The sequence below is a fragment of the Bos indicus x Bos taurus genome, chromosome 9 (assembly GCF_003369695.1).
Source record: "Bos indicus x Bos taurus breed Angus x Brahman F1 hybrid chromosome 9, Bos_hybrid_MaternalHap_v2.0, whole genome shotgun sequence".
Classification (NCBI taxonomy): domain Eukaryota; kingdom Metazoa; phylum Chordata; class Mammalia; order Artiodactyla; family Bovidae; genus Bos; species Bos indicus x Bos taurus.
The window spans coordinates 60,819,042-60,839,370 of NC_040084.1; the positions used below are offsets into that span (position 1 = coordinate 60,819,042).

Below are 20,329 nucleotides of genomic sequence, written 5' to 3' on the forward strand. Positions count from 1 at the left end.
TCAATTTCTCCTCTCATTCGCAGTGCCAGAGCTATCTTATAATGGTTTCCAAATATCTATGGGTCAGTTTTAGGTGCTCTGTTTTGTTACATTTTCCTATCCCTATGCTGGTCACATCCACCCTGAAAAACCTATGTGTTTTTTGAATTGGAATATAATTGCTTTACAGTGTTGTGTTACTTTCTGCTGTACAACGAAGTGAATCAGCTCTGTGTACACATATATGCCCTCCCTCTCGAGCCTCCCTCCCACCCCTCTAGGTCATCACAGAGCCCTGAGCTGAGCGTCTTGTGTTATGCAGCAGCTCCCCACTATCGATCTGTTTTATGCAGGGTAGTGAGTATATGTCAGTGCCACTCTCCTAGCTCGTCCCACCCTCCCCTTCCCCACCTGTGTTGCTATGTCTGTGTTTCTATTCATGCTCTGCAAGTAGGTTCATGTGAACCATTTTTCTAGATTTCATATATATGTGTTAATATACGATATCTGCTTTTGTGACTTACTTCACTCTGCTAATGACAGACTCTAGGTCTATCCATATCTCTACAGATGACCCAATTTCATTCCTTTTTTTGGCTGAGTAATATTCTGTTGTATCTATGTACCACATCTTTATTCATCTTATGTTTGCAAATAGACCCTGAGTTTTGAATTCATAGCAAATGGGTTCCAGCAGCTCAGGTTCCTTTCCATTGCTTCCCACAAAGTATGCCTCTCTGGGTGGAGCAGGCTGAAACTTCAGTGGAACCTAAATACCCTTTTCTCTGGCTTCCTTCTTTTTCTGATCATTTTCCTTCACATACTTCGAGAAGCTGTCTCAACTCATGGGTTGCATAATATGTTCAATACATACATTAATTCTGTCGGCAAGAATCTTGCCATTAACCTGTTTACTTACAATAATGCCAACAGCATGCTGGGTAACACTCAGCATGACTGTCCCAGTCTTGCCACTGGGAACCTTTGTGGGGCATTCCCTTTTTGAACAAGGTTCATTCCCTTGATGTCTACAGCATCACCTTTCTTGTAGATTCACATGGATGTGGCCAGAGGAATGACTTCCGTCTTCTAAAAGGTATACAAAAAGATGCCTTGTCTCTTTCCCTTTGGATTGCTCATTTCGGTCAATACTGGAAGCTGAAAGTCTGCACATCTTTTCATGTGCTTATCTGCCACACCTTTGGTGAAACATGTCTTCATGTCTTTTGCCTATTTCCTAATTGGAATTTTTTTTTTTACTGTTGAGTTTTGAAAATTCTTTACATATTCTAGACGTTAAGTCCCATGTCAGATATGTGGTTTATGAATATTTTACTCCACTCGTTCTCTTAACAGACTCTTTGCTGAGAAAAAGTTTTTAATTTTGTATTTTTTCTTTTATGGATAGTACATGCTTTTAGTGTCACAATCCTGTTGTCTTTTTTCCTATCTTATGAGGCAATTAAACACTTACAGTACCCTGTGGAAGAAGAGTGTTGGTAGTGGGCATCCTTCTGAGTTTCTGATCTTAAGCTACTGATTATCTGATTTGTCTCTCTCGCTCACTTTCAGTTATGAAGGTAAAGGGACTGTGTTTATCAGTTAAAAAGTGTTTGGCTGCAAGAAAGAGCATGCTTATCTAGAGCAGTTTAAACATGTAAAAACTTACATAATAAAATATCTGGGCCTAGATTCTTTATTATGCTACTGTACCACCTCATTACTGGCTTTTGTTTTTGGCTTGACATCTAACCAGGAAAAAGGGACAGCGCTTCCCATTGTGTTTTAATTTGGGAACAAACTCTTCTTAGCTGCCCCTTAAATTTATTTCTCCTTACATGTCATTGATCACAACTGGATCCCAGAAATGAGGGGGTGATTATCATATCCAGGGTAAACAATCATGATTCAGCCTCTGTACCTGGGCTTCCTTCAGTGGCTGTTGTTGATCCTCAAGAACACTTAGGATTTGGCAAAACTAATACAATATTGTAAAGTTTAAAAATAAAATAAAATTAAAAAAAAAAAAGAACACTTAGGGATATCAAACTAAAGGACAGAGTGACAGGGGATGATGCCACCCACAATCTCTGCCTGACATTTGTTTGACTTTGTATTCCCTGTGCCTGGCCACGTGAAGCAAATAGTAGGTCTATTTGGAAGTTTCTGTTGAGCTTATCTCCTTTTGCTCAGAACTGCCTCCCCACTCATGAAGGTAGCCTTTGCAGCCACTAGCTACACCCTCCACCCTAATGGCTTGGACCGTTCACTCAGCATATTTGTTGAAACTGGACCACCATCGGGCTACCATAGTGCACAGAAAATACAACGTAAATGGTGTACGTAGAGATTCTGACTGCTGTGTTAGGCGCTGAGAACAAAACAGTGAGCACAAGCAGTGGTCCTGAGGTCGAGTGGTAAATACAGTCCTCAATCAAATGCTCAATTAGAGCTGAGATAGGTGCCCTGAAGGAGTAGCATATATAGGACTGTGTGAAGTAGGATTGGGTCATTAGGAGTGGACCACTGGCCCAAACTCAGTAAGATTTTTTTATATATATGTATAAGGAGATTCTGTTAATCATTATCATAAAGATCAACTACCCAGTAGAAAAATGAGTGTGTGACCATGGGTAAATCATGTAATCAATTTCCCAACTTATAAAACTTTGACAGTCAAGTGCCTCTTTTTTTTGTTTGTCTTAATTAATTTATTTTTTATTGAAGGATAATTGCTTTACAGAATTTTGCTGTTTTCTGTCAAACCTCAACATGAATCAGCCATAGATATACATATATCCCCTTCCTTTTGAACCTCCCTCCCATCTCCTTCCCCATCCCACCGCTCTAGGTTGATACAGAGCCCCTGTTTGAGTTTCCTGACCCATACAGCAAATTCCCATTGAATTCTGGGCACACCTCACTGCATATAGGACCTTAGTTCCCTGACCAGGGATCAAACCCATACCCCTGCATTGGAAGGCAGGGTCTTACCCACTAGACTGCCAGGAAGTCCCCCAACCAGATTTTCTTGCCTAGGAATCAAAGATAATAGTTAAAACTTCTATAGTGCTCACTTTTAAAGGCAAGGCTTCCCTGGTAGCTCAGACAGTAAAGAATCCGCCTGCAATGCGGGAGACCTAGGTTCGATCCCTGGGTTGGAAAGATCCTCTGGAGGAGGGCATGGCAGCCCACTCTAGTATTTTTGCTTGGAGAATCCCCATGGACAGAGGAGCCTGGGGGGCTACAGTCCATGGGGTCGCAAAAAGTCGGACATGATTGAGCGACTAAGCACAATCCTATTGAGGTATATAACATTAACAACAGTTGAGAGATGAGGAAATCAAGGCACAGAGAGGTTAAATTTCTTGATCCAAGTCACACAGCTGATTAGTGTTGGAGCCAGGATTTGAACCTGGATAGTCTAGATCCAGAACCTGAGCCCACTGTCACTGGGCCTCAAAGGTGAGGCAGCCATCTCCTGCCATCTGGTGGGAGAAGCACAGAAAGCCAGTTTTCATGCAGAAAGAAAGGTGAGGACAGAGAGAAGTAAAACCCAAGTTCCCTTTCGAACGAAGCTTTATCTCTTGAAATATCCTGAGACACCTTTCCTGGGATCCTCTGAATATGACATAACTTCTGAATTCACCAATAGGTGTACAACATAGTGATTCAAAATTTTTATAGTTTATACACCATGTAAAGTTATTACAAAATATTCATTCGCTCTGTTCCCTGTGCTGTATAATATATCCTTGTAATTTATTTATTTTATATGTAGTATTAATAGTTTGTACCTCTTAATCCCGTACTCCATCTTGCCCCTCCCCCATTCCTCGCCCCAGTAACCACTAGTTTGTTCTCTGTATCTGTGAGTCTGTTTCTGGTTTGTTATATTCATTCATTTGTTTTATTTTTTGGATTCCACATATAAGTGATGTTATACAATATTTGTCTTTGGATTGATTCTGCTTGGGACTCTCTAATTCCCAGACTTGAATATCTATTTCCTGTCCCAGGTTAGGGAAGTTTTTTGCTCTTTTTATTCAAATATGCTCTCTCCCTTTTCTCTTTCTCTCTCCTCCTTCTGGGACCCCTATAATGGCAGTATTAACATACTTGATGTTGTCCCAGAAGTCTCTTGAACTGTCTTCATTTCTTTTTATCCTTTTTTTTTTTTTTTTGCTCAGCTTCAATGATTTCTATTACTCTATCTTCCAGCTCAGTGACATGTTCCTCTGTGTTATCTATACTACTACTGATTCCTTCTAATTTTTTTTTTTTTCCTGGCCTCTCCTCATAGCATGTGGGATCTTAGTTCCCCGATCAGGGACTGAACCCAGCCCCCCTGCAGTGGAAGCTGGGTATCTTAACCACTAGACTGCCAGGGAAGTCTCCCTTCTAATGTATTTTTCATTTCAGTTATTATATTTTTCATCTCTGGTGCTTCTCTTTTATTTTCTAACTCTTTGTTAAAATCTGACTTCTCACTCTGTCCATCCGTTCTCCTCTCGAGTTCTTTGATAATCTTTAACACCATTACCTTGAACTCTTTCTCAGGTAGATCGCCTATCTCCACTTCACTTATGTTCTCCTTCTGGGGTTTTAACTTGTTCCTTCATTTAGAACATGTTTTCTATTGCCTCATTCTGCCTAATTTGCTGGGTTTACTTCTACGTACCTTCTAGGTTGGTTTTGTTTCCTGACCTTGGAGAATTGGCCTTTTTAGGGGATTTCTTATGTGTCCAAGTAGTGCACTCCCCTCTGGCCACCAGGCTACATGGTCTAGGGATTCCCCCTTTTGTGGTGGGCTGATTACTAGGGGCGGCCTGGTAGGCATGGCTGGCTTCCAGTCTGCTTGATGGTCAGGCTCTGCCTTATATAGGGTCTGGCTCGTGAACTGGCTGGAGAACCCCAGTAAGTCTTGGAGCTAACGCAGGCACACAGATGGCAAAGTTGGATTCTGGGATGGGTGGTTGTGGGGCTAGTATCCCCAAATTTAGTGCTGGTGGGAGGGCCCAGTTCCTGACACGGGTGCTAACACGTCCCAAAGCTGGTGCTGGCCACTGGTTAAATAGGGCTGAATCCTGGAGTGGCTGGCTAAGGAGTCGGGTATCTCAGAGCTGATACTAACCTGATGGTGAGTGGGCCCAGGGCCCAGGGCTAGTGCCAGCTCCTGGGTGGGTAGCACTAGCTCCCAGATGCTCTGGCTGTGGAGCCCTGGGAGGTCCCAAAGCTTCTGTCAGCCCACAGGAGATGGCCCTGGATCCCAGGACCCTGGATTGGGACCCAAGGTGTCCCAGAGCTGGAGTTGGCCTGCTGGTGGGCAAGGCTAGAGTCTGGAGTCCAGGTATCCTAGGGCTGGTGTGTTGGCCATGTCCTGAGGAGGCAGGCTGTGGGACTGTGGTCCTAGGCCTTATGTCCACACTCTGGTGGATGGGGTTGGGGTCTAGGAAATCCCAGGACTGGTTCTCACTACAGCAAGCCAATCCAGGTCCTGGGGTCTCTAGCTACAGGGCTCAGGGGTCCCAGAGCTAGTATTGGACTGCTGGTGGGTTGACCAGGTCCTGCATGGCAGGCTGCAGGACTCTGGTGTTCCTGGGTCTTTGTCCGCCTACCAGTGAGTGGAGCCAGGTCTGGGAGTCTCTGGCTGCAGGGCCCTGAGAGTCCCAGGTTGAGCTCCTGTGACTGGTGTATGGGGCCAGGACCTGGGTCCTCTGTTGGACAGGACCATGTCCTGGGAAGCTGTGGGTTCAGGGGCTCTTAAGGCAGCCTGACTGCTGGTGGGCGGGAACACAGCCCCAGGCAGTTGCTGGGCGTAACATCCCAGTACTGGTGCCTCAGGCTAATGAGGGGGGACGGGTAGAGTTCTGAGGCTAATAAACTAGAGGGAGGAGTCCAAAATTTCTTGCCAGCACTAACATCCACATGGTAGAATGAGCACCCCAAAATGGCTGCGACCAGTGTCTGTGTTCCCAGAATGAGTTCTAGTTTCCTCCTGCCTCTCTGGGAGACTCTCCAAGACTGGCAAGTGGGTCTGACCCGGGCTCCTTTCAGATTACTGCTTCTGCACTGGGTCCCAGAGCAGGTGAAACTTTATGTGTGCCCTATAAGAGTGGAGTCTGTATTTTCCAGAGCCCTCTGGGTCTCCCAAAAGTAAACACCACTGGCCTTCAAAGCCACATTTTCTGGGGCCTCATCTTTCCCGTGCAGGACTCTCAGGCTGGGGAGACTGATGTGGGGCTCAGTTCCCTCTTCCCTTGAAGAGAACCTTTGCAGTTGTAACTGCTCTCCCATTTATGGGTTGCTCACCCAAGAGCATGGGTCTCCACTGTACTGCAACTCTACCCCTCCTACCTGTCTTGTGATTCCTTCTTTCTATCTTATGGAAGGTCTTTTCTGGCAGGTTCTGGTCTTTCTCATCAACATTGTCTCTGTGAATAGTTGTAATTTTGGTGTGTCCTTCAGAGGAGGAGGCCTTACAAATAGCTGTAAAAAGAAGAGAAGCGCAAAGCAAAGGAGAAAAGGAAAGATATACCCATTTGAATGCAGAGTTCCAAAGAATAGCAAGGAGAGATAAGAAAGCCTTCCTCAGCGATCAATGCAAAGAAATAGAGGAAAACAGAATGGGAAAGTCTAGAGATCTCTTCAAGAAAATGAGAGATACCAAGGGAACATTTCATGCAAAGATGGGCTTGATAAAGGACCGAAATGGTGTGGACCTAACAGAAGCAAAAGATATTAAGAAGAGGTGGCAAGAATACGCAGAACTGTACAAAAAAGATCACAACCCAAATAAACACAATGGTGTGATCACTCACACTCACCTAGAGCCGGACATTCTGGAATATGAAGTCAAATGGGCCTTAGGAAGCATCACTGTAAACAAAGCTAGTGGAGGTGATGGAATTCCAATTGAGCTATTTCAAATCCTGAAAGATGATGCTGTGAAAGTGCTACACTCAATATGCCAGCAAATTTGGAAAACTCAGCAGTGAGTGGAAAAGGTCAGTTTTCATTCCAATCCCAAAGAAAGGTAATGCCAAAGAATGCTCAAACTACCGCACAATTGCACTCATCTCACACGCTAGTAAAGTAATGCTCAAAATTCTCCAAGCCAGGCTTCAGCAATACGTGAACCATGAACTTCCAGATGTTCAAGCTGGTTTTAGAAAAGACAGAGGAACCAGAGATCAAATTGCCAACATCCATTGGATCATCGAAAAAGCAAGAGAGTTCCAGAAAAACATCTATTTCTGCTTTATTGACTATGCCAAAGCCTTTGACTGTGTGGATCACAATAAACTGTGGAAAATTCGGAAAGAGATGGGAATACCAGACCACCTGACCTGCGTCTTGAGAAACCTGTATGCAGGTCAGGAAGCAACAGTTAGAACTGGACATGGAACAATAGACTGGTTCCAAATAGGAAAAGGAGTATATCAAGGCTGTATATTGTCACCCTGCTTATTTAACTTAGATGCAGAGTACATCATGAGAAATGCTGGGCTGGAGGAAGCACAAGCTGGAATCAAGATTGCTGGGAAAAATATCAATAACCTCAGATATGCAGATGACACCACCCTTATGGTAGAAAGTGAAGAAGAACTAAAGAGCCTCTTGATGAAAGTGAAAGAGGAGAGTGAAAAAGTTGGCTTAAAGCTCAACATTCAGAAAACGAAGATCATGGCATCTGGTCCCATCACTTCATGACAAATAGATGGGGAAACAGTGGCTGACTTTATTTTTTGGGGCCCCAAAATCACTGCATATGGTGATTGCAGCCATGAAATGAAAAGATGCTTACTCCTTGGAAGAAAAGTTATGACCAACCTAGACAGCATATTAAAAAGCAGAGACATTACTTTGTTTACAAAGGTCCATCTATGGTTTTTCCAGTGGTCATGTATGGATGTGAGAGTTGGACTATAAAGAAAGCTGAGTGTGGAAGAATTGATGCTTTTGAACTGTGGTGTTGGAGAAGACTCCTGAGAGTCCCTTGGACTGCAAGGAGATCCAACCAGTCCATCCTAAAGGAGATGAGTCCTGGGTGTTCATTGGAAGGACTGATGTTGAAGCTGAAATTCCAATACTTTGGCCACCTGATGTGAAGAGCTGACTCATTTGAAAAGACCCTGATGCTGGGAAAGATTGAGGGCAGGAGGAGAAGGAGACGACAGAGGATGAGATGGTTAGAAGGCATCACCAACTCAATGGACATGGATTTGGGTAGACTCCGGCAGTTGGTGATGGATAGGGAGGCCTGGTGTGCTGCGGTTCATGGGGTCGCAAAGGGTTGGACACAACTGAGCGACTGAACTGAGAGGAGGTGAGCTCAGGGTCTTCCTACTCTACCATCCTGGAGACTCCTTCATTCTTGAGGATTTTAAATAAATTTTAAAATTTAAACAAATTAATTTTAATAAATTAATTTAATTTAATTAAAATTAATTAATTTAAATAAATAAATTTTAATTTTTGTTTAAAATAAAATTTTAAACAAATTTTCTAATTTGTCTTGGAGAATTTGACTGTGTGTACCATTGCAGTTAGGGTAACTGTCCCAGCCAAGGCAGGGGTTGTCAAATCCAAACTGATCTACAAACACAGAGCTGTTAAAACCTCTGTTTGGCTGACTCTACTGTCCAGAGCTTTCTGCTCTCATGTTGTGGCACCACTGATGTTAGAAGCTTGTCCTTAAAAGTCCAAATGAATAGAAAGTTAACTTTTTATGGAAGTTGATACGTAGCCATTCTGTCTCACTAGTTTGGAACTTTTACAAATGTCATCTTTAGTTCATTCATGGCTTGTAGTTGGAAAAATTCATGATTTATACCAAAGACAACATGATAAACATCTAAAAAATGGCCAAAATTAATTACAAGATTAAGGTAGCTTTCCCTGTGGCAATATATGGTAACTAGAATGTTAGAAATCAAGGGACTTCATTCACCTCCCATCCCTCAATCCTGCTCCTCTCTGGGTCTTAATTTTTTAATAAATGGCATTACCATACATCTAGTTACTCAAATCAAATATCTGGTGGTAATCATTTCACTGAACATTCATGTTAATTAAGCTTTCAATAAATTCTGATCTATTTTACCTCCAAAATTTATATAAAATTTATCCACTTCTCTCATTTTCCACTTCTCTATTCACTTCGTTTATGAACTGCTAAAGTGATCTGTTATTTATGTTTCCATCCTGAAATCTACAATCCATTTTTCCCACATCAGCCAGAATATGTACATCAGTTATTGGCTGCTGTGTAACAAACCAACCCATGTATTAATAGCTTTAAAAAACCAACTATTTTTATCAATATTTGCTCATGATTATGTGGGTTGCCTGGCATGGTTCAGCCAGAGTAACAACTCTGTGTTTCATGCAGAGTGAGCTGAACTTGCTCATGTGGCTGCAACTGGGGCTAGAGGATCTAAGAGGGTGTCACCCACATGCCTGGCCCCTCAGACAGATGGCTGGAATGCTGGGTCTCTTTACTCCTGTGCTCTGGCATCTTTCAGGGCCTGTCTGTCATGGGCCTCTCCAGGAAGCTAGCCTGGGCTTCTTTTCAAAGTGGCTCAAGGCACCAAGCAAGTGAAAAAAAGAAGTAACGTGGTCCTTTATGACCCAATCTCAGATGTCACACAGTGTCACTGACACTTTTGCTGCATTCTATTGGTTAAAGCAGGCCACAGAGCCTGCCAACACTTCAAAGGAGGGAAAACAGGCGGGAGGAATGGCAAAGTCACATTTGCAGAGGGTATGTGGGACGAAACGATGGTGTGGCCATCTTTGGAAACAATCTACCAGCGTGAATGTTTGGAAATGTAAACCAGGCATTTCACCTCCCTTCTGAAAACTCTTCAGTGCTTCCGTGGCATTTGGAATAAAATCTAAACTCTTTATCCTGGTGGAAAAGACTACCTGTTTCTCAGCCTACCACCCTCCTCCCCTCTCATCACATTGACATTTTGTCCCACCAATACCAAACACTTTCACTTCTTGGTTTTTCCAACCGTGGAGATACCTTCCAGGGGAACACGCTCCACTCTGACTTTCACTTTGCTCTCTGTCTCTTTTTCATGATAACTCAAATGTCAGCTTCTTTTTTTTTAGTTTATTTTTATTTATTTGGCTCTGCCTGGTCTTATTAGCCACACATGGTATCTTTGATGTTGCATGTAGGAAATTCTTAGTGTGGCACATGGGATCTAGTTCCCTGACCAAAGATCAAACCTGGACTCCCTGCATTGGGAACTCAGAGTCTTAGCCGCTGGACCACCAGGGAAGTCACCATCTTTGAAAAGTCTTCTCTGGTGATCCCATCTAAATCAGGCTGCTTCTTTCATCCCCAGATCCTCTCTTGCCTCTCTCTGTTTACCTCCTTCAAAGTACAGCCCTAAAAGTATAATTGTCTTTATGTTCATTAAAAAAATATTTGTAGACTATTAAAAGAGATGAAGTTATCATGTAGAAATCTCTATAATGGCTACGAATATGTTTGTACATTAAAGCAGCGTGTTTCTCCCTGTGGAGGGAAGCCAAGAGACTCTGGGTGGGGTGGGAGGAGAGACTAACATTTCCCTGGATATTCTTTTATGCTCTTTGACTGTTTACCATGTGCATGTTCATACAATATCAAAACATTACTTTAATAAAATATAATTTTATAATATACTTTATAAAATATAATAAAAAATAATGGTTTGCCTCAGTGGAAATAATTTAATGATTTATAATAATTGCATCAGAGAATCAGCTGTCTTTGGAGAACCAGAGACTCTAAGGTGCCCTCTTGAAAATTTTGGCTTTCATAGATAAGCAGAAGTCCAGCAAGATTCTGGAGATGGGTCTTTCCTTTGTTTGCTTCAAGAGAGAATTAATGCCTTTAAATACCTATTTTAAAAGAAAGCCTGAAAGGCTTTCAACATGCAAACCTCAGGAACCAGGCGCAATGCCATCAGATGCCTCAGAATACCCTAAGATGCAGGCTGCATGCAGGACTGCAATTATTCTGCCTAAATTGTACAGGTCTCTTTTAAATAGCTCTTATATTCCTTGTCACAAGGCATCTAACCGGTAACAGCAAAATAATTCACTAAAATAAGGGCACAAACTTCTGGCCTTTAAAATTCAAATTTTAAACAAAAATAACATTTAGATGTTATGCTTTAACTCAGCATATAAACCAGATAGGGAACAAAATCATTTGCTATTGGTGTTCCTAATAAAAGGTCTGATGATGGTCAACAATTTTATTATGACAAGTAATTTACTAATGAAGCTTTTCAATTTTTCTTTTTTCCCTTCCTTTCAGTGAATCCTGTAAATTAATGGCCTGAAACGACAGACTTATTCTTGAGTGTCTGTGTGTGTTGCTTCTTTACCTAGAAGACTGGGAGCCAGCTCTTCCCCTTTCTACTTTTCAGTTTCGAGCCATAATGTAACTGACTTTAGCTTTAGGTTGTTAAATAGGAATAAGATCTAGTGGCCTGCTGCATTCCAAAATAGTATCACCATCTACTTCATGTGGTACCTTGGGAAAATTTTTCTTATCTGTAAGTTAAGAACAATAATATTACTTAATGGGAATATTTTGAAGGTCATATTATTTTGGAAGAGTGCCTCTTATTCATGGAAAATAATAAATATTAGTTGGAAAATTTTGGCAAAAGACAAAGCTCCTCTTTCATGATGCTATAAAGTTAAAGAGTTTTTTAGAAAAGATTAGCAAAAATGTGTGCTAAGTTGCTTCAGTCATGTCCTACTCTCTGCAACCCTATGGACTGTAGCCCATCAGGCTCCTCTGTCCATGGGATTCTCCAGCCAAGAACACTGGAGTGGGCTGCCGTTTCCTCTTCCAGGGGATCTTCCCATCCCAGGGATCAAACCCATGTCTCTTGGGTCTCCTGCATTGGCAGGCGCGTTCTTTACCACTGGTGCCACCTGGAAAGCCCTAGAAAAAATAGAATAAGCATTTAATAATCATTATACTATAATTCCTTCACATCTTCAGGCAGTCCTGAAGGGATGAAGACCTGAGGGCATCATCTCTTGCATGATGCACTCGCGCTCAGCCTAATTGCACCCTTGTAGCGCATAGTTCATATTTTACCTCACTGTGGCATTTCCCAGAGCTCAGATTAAGTAGAAAAATGTGACTTCTGCTTCTTCCTGAAACTTCTCTCAAAAACACACCAAGTCTGTGCAGAGACTATTGTGTAACTTCCTCCCTTCTTTTCTTCTATTCATTTCATAAACATTTATTAAGTACGTATCAAGTATATGGCAACCTGCCATGGTTACATACAGCAGCAAAAACTATGAGTACCTTCAGAGACAAATCCACACATTCCTGAGAACGCTCTCCTGGGGAGACAGCACAGAGCCTGAGCTTCAGGCTAGAGTGATGAAGGCAGTAGCCTATTCACTGAGGAGATCCCACACAGAGTGTCTCAAAGGCTTTCAGTATTTAGTGTCTTTCATTAAAAGAAAAAAAATGTTTTGGTGGTGCTGTGCAGCATGTGGGATCTTATTCCCTGACCAGTGATCAAACCTGCACCCCTCTCTGCATTGGAAGTTCGGAAGCTCAACTTGACTGCCAGGGAAGTCCCAATATCCTTCTATTTTTATTTAAATTCTGAAAGAAACCATACACACTTTTACAATTTAAAAACTTCTAAGATATTTTTCAACCTATTTCTTTTTTTAATTAATTTTTTTATTGAAGAATAATTGCTTTTCAGAATTTTGCTGTTTTCTGTCAAACCTCAACATGAATCAGCCATAGGTATACACTATCACCTCCCTTTTGAACCTCCCTCCCATCTCCTTCCCCATCCCACCCCTCTAGGTTGATACAGAGCCCTTGTTTGAGTTTCCTGAGTCATACAGCAAATTCCCATTTGCTAGCTATTTTACATATGGTAATATGAGTTTCCATGTTACTCTTTCCTCAACCTGTTTCTTATTTGAAAGCTGACAGTATTGAAATAAGAAAAGCAATAAGGATTTTTCCTGTTCTGTTTGCTCAAACTTTGTCAATAGTACATTTCTGAAGCAACAGTGAATTTGTTTATTTATTTTTGGCTGTGCCGGGTCTTTGTTGCTGCATGCAGGCTTTCTCTAGTTTCAGGGAGCAGGGGCTACTCTGCCAATAGGCATGAGGGCTCAGTAGTTGTGGCAAACGGGTTTAGTTGCTCCGAGGCATGTGGGATCTTCCCGGACCAGGGATTGAACCTGCACCCCCCACATTGGCAGGCAGATTCTTAACCACTGGACCACCAGGGAAATTCCAGGACAGTGAATTTGAATCTCTTAAACCTTTATATATGGACATGAGTTTGCGTAAACCCCGGGAGTTGGTGATGGACAGGGAGGCCTGGCGTGCTGCGATTCATGGGGTTGCAAAGAGTCGGACACGACTGAGAGACTGAACTGAACTGAACTGAAACCTTTATATGACTCTTATCTACCTTTGGGTGGAGCATAACTGAGAATTTGACTTTTGATTTTTTTGATAGATTTTTTTGTTTTCTCAAGAAAGTTCTAATTCTCAAATGTTCTATTGAGAATAGTGCTCCAATCTACTGATGGTGTTCTGTAAACCCCCTTGCAGGATCTCTCCCTTGAGGGAAGGGAGAGGACCCTCAGGTATCTGGCTTTTTCTTGGTCTCAGGCAAAGAAGGGCTTTTGGCTTAGGAATTGTCCCCCCTGAACCCCTGGGTCCCCAGGGCACACACACTCAGCAACCAGCCCAAAGGATGTCCTACCTGTCTGGACTGACCTTGGGCTGGCTTCTGGACTTGTAGAGCCTTCTGCAGTTTGAATCAGGCCAGCTCAAGAGTTCCTCTGGCTGGTGATTTGTTCTGGGATAACTGGAAGTCTTAAACCCAGTCTGTAAGAGCCTTCCTCCCAGATACAGAGGAAGATGTGAATTAAACAGAGTGGATGAAAATAGACTAGGAAAATTGGCCCTAAATAATTTTCTCTGATAAGACCAAATAGAACCTGCTTGTGCTGGGTGTACTTCTTGCCCTCACCCCACCACTGGAACCTACTCTATGCCCTCCCTACCCTATCTCTGTGTCCCGGACTAGGTTCCAGGCTCTCCAGCCCTCTGATATCCAGTTGGCTTTGGCCAACGGAAAGCTCTTGGAGGAGACTGGAGTAATGGGACAGGAGAGAGGTCAGGGTACTCCTTCCCATTGCTGCTAAGTCGCTTCTGTCGTGTCCGACTCTGTGCAATCCCATAGACGGCAGCCCACCAGCCTCCTCTGTCCCTGGGATTCTCTAGGCAAGAATACTGGAGTGGGTTGCCATTTCCTTCTCCAATGCATTCAGGCATGCTGAGTCGCTTCAGTCGTGTCCGACTCTGTGCGACCCCATGGACAGCAGCCCACCAGGCTCCTCTGTCCAAGGGATTCTCTAGGCAAGAATACTGGAGTGGGCTGTCATTGCCTTCTCTGACTCCTTCCCATTGCTGTCCCCTTAACTTGATGTGGCTCCGGCAGGGGCTGCTTCCTCATCAGCTATAGCTCCTGTTTGGTGTCCCTTGTCCAGGACTCTTCTTTTACATCTACTAGTTTAGGGGTGATAATCTCTTCTCACTGTTACTAATCCCTGTGTGGATTCCTAAACTCTGTCCACATCCTAGTAAATTGTCCCTTTTAATTTAAAAAGCTTTTTAAATTAAAATATTTGCCTGTGCCATCTATTTTTCCCCTGGGAAGGACTTTGACTGAAACAGCCGTACATGTTACACTGCCTCCACCTGGAAAATCCCAGGACCTTTCCCAGTTAGAAGCAGCCACCTCCTAGAAGGTGTAACCACATCCACCTATAGTTACTACAAAATCCAGGACAGGAGCCTTGAATTGCTAGACTGGGATTTCTTCCAGGGCAGGAACACTGTGCTGAGCCTGTATGGAGGCCCCCACCCTCACCCCTGAGCCCGGGTCCCTAGCACAGAGTAGGTTCTCCATCCAATTCCCTACAGAGGCAGCACCCTGAGGCCCTCAGAGCCTCCAGCCTCAGCTCTCTTCCTCCTCTTCTCTCTCACACCACCTGCTGAACTGCTGGCACCTGTGGGATCTGGGTCACCCTGCTGGCCAGCTGGTTTCCTTCTCGTTGTGCTTGACAGAAGGAAGTTCATCCACGTGATTTTTTGCAGTATCCAGAAAGGTGGGGGGGGGGGGGGGGGTACAGTTTGTCCTGTGGTGAAAAGCTTGCGGAGGAATGCAGGTTTTAGTCTTACCCCCACACTGCTGCTATGCGAGAATTGTCTCCCCTCGCCACTTAACCCCTTCTCTCTCCCCCCTCAAAAAAAAACTTGAAACATTTTATTTTGGGATTTGGGATTACACCCTATGCAACAATGAAATAGGAGGAGGTGGCTATGAATAGCCTCTTAATGTATCATACACCTGAGACCTTCCCCCAAACGCTGCAGAGGAATTATTCAGGCTAGTCAGCCACGAGGCATGTTATTTTTTCAGAAATGTTTATAGCTGGCTAGGCCTGCTTAGTGACTACAGTAGGTACGTTTTCTCAGCGGGAAGCACTTTGAACCGCAAATGCGCACTAAAAGGCAATTGCTATGGAGACAGCGCCTCCTCTGCGGTGCATTTCTCCCGAGTTTTCTTCTTGGGGCGCTTCAGCATCCGCGGGGTGTTCTAGGCATGCGGCTCTGAGAGGTGTCTCGGGCGCAGCAGCGTTGGGCGGGGGGAGCCCGCTTGGGACTGGAACCCTCGCCCAGGAGTGGAAACTGGAGAAGGCCGCCCAAGGTGGGGTGTGTGTGTGTCGAGGTGGGCGGGGAGAGGTCCTCCGGCTGTGCGGGCCGCCGGCTCCCCTGCCTGTGCGTGGACCACGTGCAGGAGGGGCGCTTGGGGGCCCCGGGCGCGCAGCCGCGGTGGGTGACTGCGCCGGGTCCCGGGGCCCCGAGTACCCGGCGTGTGTGTGTGTGTGTGTGTGTGTGTATGTGTGCGCGCGCGCTTCTGGGCGGGTGGAGGGCCCCGCGCCGCCTTGCTCCCCCTTGAGTGTATGCGCGCGGCCTCGGCCCAGCGCCCCAACGATCGGTGCCTGCACCCGGGAAAGCGCGCTCGCGCCCGTGCGGGGTATGTATGTGTGTGAGTGTGTGTGTGTGTGACTGTGTGTCAGGTGACTTGGGTCACGCAGTCTCTCTCTCCCTCCTCGGGGGAGGAACTGCCGCGCTCCGGCTGACTCCTCCGCCGGCGGGCGGGAGAGCGGGCGGGGCGAGGCGGGGCGGGGCAGGGGGCTCCGGGCGCGCTGGGAACCGCGGGACCCAGACCTGGACGCCGACCGCCGCGGGGGGAAGCGCGGTCCCCGCCCCCGCCCACGGACCTCGGGACAAAACCTCAATTTAGAAATAGGTTGCGAACCGCAGGCCAGGAGGTTTGGCCGAACCCCCACCACCAGGGACCCCCGTTGTCCCCGGGACGGCCGGCCGTGGGCGCGATGAGCCAGGTGCTGGGGAAGCCGCAGCCGGAGGAGGAGGAAGACGACGAAGAGGAGGATGAGCTGGTGGGGCTAGCGGACTACGGAGACGGGCCCGACTCCTCGGACGCCGAGCCGGACAGCGGGGCGGAGGAGGGAGGTGAGCGTCGGGTCCCCGGCTCGGCCCCCCGCCGGGAGGACCTCGGCCGGCACCCCCGCCGAGCCGGGCGCGCGGGCCGCGGACTTGGAGGGGATCCAGGAGAGCGGAGTTTCGGGGTTGGGGTCGGGAGGGGCGCCGGAGGAGCTGTCGCGAGCTGCAAAATGGGGGAGCCCGGGTGCAGGCAGCGGCGGGGGGACCGGGATCGGTGGAGAAGGCAAAGAGGAGGCGTTTGGACTGAACGCGCGCTCTCGGGCAGTTCCGAGCTCTCCGTAGGGTCTGGGGGTTGGGGAGGGGAGGGACCGACCGGCGCGCCTGGGACCTCTCCCTGAATGCTGCTATCGAAGCCTGGGTCAGATGTCGTGGCTAAAAAAGGCAGTCGGCGGCAGCGTGACTGGCAGGTCGTCCGCAGCTGCGGGTGTCAGTCTTGCCCCGTGTCGCCGCGGGAGGGGTCCAGGGGCCGGCGTTGCGGCACCGGTGGAGCGGCTGGGGGATGCGCCCAGGTGATAAGGGGGTCACCGAGTGGCCGCAGGTATCTGGAGATCCAGGCAAATACGGTTGTTAGGACACCTTATCTCTGCTAGGTGTCACCACCTGGGCATGGCAGCGCCTGCCCTGGAGTGAGCGCGGGGCGGGGGAATACAGGGCCACTTAGAAGCAAACTCTTGTTTCCTTTTCAAAAAGCGGGATTTAGCAATTGGCCAGCCTGTGGGGGCTTCCTGCACTTAATTCTTAAATCCTAAGGAAGTTGAGAGCCTTTTAGGATTCCAGAAAGATTCATCTTTTTTGTTTCCCTCCAAAGCGAGGAAAAAGTCCTTTATTGTAAGGTCATTTGGAAAGGTCAGTAGAATAAAGCTGGTAAACGCAACATCTAGGTGAAATTGTCAGCTTCCTAAAGAAAGAACTTAGAATGTTCACTTTAAAGAAATTGTAGGAGGGATTAAACAGTACTTTCTTGACTTGATTTTGAAGAACCTTTTTTGAAAATTCATTGAACTTTTTAAAATTCTCCATAAACAAAGCCTTTCTCTTGGGGGTGGGAGGGCAGTTTGCAGTATTTTACTTAACTGTAGGTGCTACTTTCAATGAATCAGAAAGGGGGAGAAAGTTAAGTCTTGAGCCTGATGATAAAGGAGCTTTCCAAGCCACTCTTTCAGGGTGCCAGTCCCTAGAGAGGTTTTGTGCTAATTCTTCAATTGCTTAAACTCGTGTGCACACTTGTGCACCTCTCTCTTCTGCATTCCCCATAATTGGTCGCACAGTCTAGCAGGTGGCCACATTTTTGTAGATAAAGGCTTTTCACCCTTTTGTTGGAGTCTCTAGGGCTACTTTTGGTAATTAAATTGTTCAGTCGCTTCATTATTATTCAAATTGCATTTGTCAGCTCCTCCCCTAGATTCTTAGGAGGCTCCTGAGAGATTCGGAATGGGAATGTATTTGCAAGGTTTTTGAAAGGGTAGACACACAATAGGGTGCAATTGTGATCCTCTGAAAAAAAGGAAAAGAAAAGAGACTATATTGGGGAAGAAAAACCGTGTAATTTGATATTGTCCTGGGGGCCAGAGACTGGGATCCAGGAAATGCTTGGGGCCTGTTTGTTTTTCTTGCAGTTCTTTAAAGAGGCACTTTGCATTTTTGATTTGGGGACTTGAAGTGAAATTAACACTTTAGCTGAGGGGAAGGAATTTCCTGAAGGAAGGGCTACCCCAGAGCCAGATGAAGGATGCGCCCCACTGCTCCTAACCCAAGGTAAACCCACCTGTAACTGATGCTTCTGTATCAGAATCTTCCCTTGTGAGTTCTTGGGATCAAACTGGAATCTTGCTATAAAAGCACAGAGTATATTTGTGTGGTGAGAGGAGCACACATTCTTGAATGAAGCCTGGCCTCTCTCCACCTGATTCTGCTGTGGCCATGGTTTGTTCTCTGAAGATTTCCTCCATTATCTTGGGCTCCTGTTCTTTCCAAGTGTTGCTGGCTTGATTTGAGAGTTTAGGCCTGAATGCAGAATCTCTATCAGAACATTTGCTTTTTCAGTCAGCAGTTATAGCAAGGACTGTCCCTGACGACTGTCATGCCAGCTGATACGGTCCCTGGGAGTCAGGATGGGGGTGGAGGCTGGGAGTCCTGACTTCTGCTCCTGTGGTCTTCCTTTCTTGAGGCATCAAGGTGCCACCAGATGGTCATTCCGATTTCTAATGAGCCCTGGGCCCTGTGTTGCCTTATAACCCTGTGTTATTTGGTATTTGGGGTAGATTTTACATTTACAAACTCCAGTAGTGGAAAGTGGGGGTTGGAGAGGAGGACTTATTTTCTCTGAGAAAAGATGAATATGGTGCACTTTGAACCATGAACAAAGCATTTCTCTAATGAATTCCAAACCTTCCTAATGGGCTTGGTTCGGTGCCTGAGCTTCACAGTGACGTGGGGATTTTTCCGTGAGGTTCAGAACTCTGCCCTGGTGTGTGGGATGCAGGTCTGACCAGCTTTGCTATGCAAAAGAATGTGATTGAAGGTGGGTCGTGTGATTTTTATTTGCCCGTGGTCTTACAAGAAACCCTCCATCTTATTTTTAAACAGAGTTGCCTCATACATTTTACTACATTATGCTAAGTTTAAAAATGTTAGTGCGGCTAAGGTGAGCCTTAAACTAAACTGCTTTGGCTTACACTCCACATTTTATTCATGAATAGCAGGAGTGTTCTGAGGTACTTTAGTTCTGTTTAGGATTGATTTGGCCGCTTCTGAACCCTCCCCGCACGCCCCCCCCCCCAACTCCGGCCTTTCAGGGTCGTTAATTAGAGATAAGATGAGTCTCACCTTCAACCCCCATGCTCCAGGTAAAAAAAACTCTAGAGAGAGGAAGCAATAATTAAACCATTAAAAACAATTGCACCAAAAATAATGGTTATTTTTTTTATTTATTTTTAGACACAAATGGACTTTTAAGTCTTAAGGAAATTACAGTGCTTTAAAAACTATAATAATAAAGAAAGCAATTAAGTGATCGTTTTTAATCCAAAAGTGAAGTTATTCTTTCTTGAAGTCTCTCCCAATTTTTAAGGAAAATTTGGCTAAGACGACTGCTCACCCACAGTGCAGCTAAGTGTGGTCTTGTTTCCATAGCAGCCCATGTACTCTCTCAGGGTCTGAGGAAGTGACCGTTTAGGTGGTTACAGGAGACACAAAAATCCAGGGTCAGCAGGTGATACTTCCCTGATGGGTATAAAAGTGGTGAATCTGGCAATTCTACTAATCATTAGTCAGCTTTTTTTTCCTTAAAATAATATTTAAAATTATTAGTGAGTTATCTCTTCTCATTGTTTCTTGAGAGTAAGTAGAATTGTTCTTCTGATCCTGAATCCATGGCTCAGAGATGCCACGGGACTTTTTTGCAGCCACAAGGCTAGAACTGAGCGAGATTTAGGAGAGGGTCAGGTTCATGGAAATGTAAGTCGCTTCTCTTGTCCGTATTGACTTGGGTTGACTACAATCCTGGCTATAGCTAATCTCTTCTGGTTCTGAAAATACAGAGATATATAAGTGTTGGAAGAGATGAAAGCCTCGAATAATTGAAAATGATGTGACCAAGGTCACACCTTAGGCCCAGAGCTTATTCAAATACACATAGTGTATTTTTATATCAGATAGTTGTGAACATGTCTCAGTGATTCCTGGTGTCATAGAATCTTGATCCTCTACTTTTACCAGAAATCTCTCCCATTTTAATAT

The 20,329-nt window shown here is 45.2% G+C and overlaps 1 protein-coding gene across 3 annotated transcripts in view; it reads left to right on the forward strand.

Annotated features, from left to right (window-relative positions):
• The window catches only part of RRAGD (Ras related GTP binding D), a 56,847-nt gene that overhangs the window by 2,667 nt on the left and 33,851 nt on the right, over positions 1 to 20,329 (forward strand). The window contains exons 1-2 of one of the 3 annotated variants that reach the window (XM_027551408.1): positions 15,667 to 15,770; positions 16,371 to 16,600. The exons of 1 other annotated variant lie outside the window; for it this stretch is intronic. In XM_027551408.1, coding sequence (XP_027407209.1) covers positions 16,462 to 16,600 — 139 coding nt within the window. In that variant the 5' untranslated portion in view covers positions 15,667 to 15,770; positions 16,371 to 16,461. Of the gene's footprint in view, positions 1 to 15,666; positions 15,771 to 15,985; positions 16,101 to 16,370; positions 16,601 to 20,329 lie in introns of those variants that run through there. One more of the 3 variants, XM_027551407.1, reaches the window with a different exon arrangement.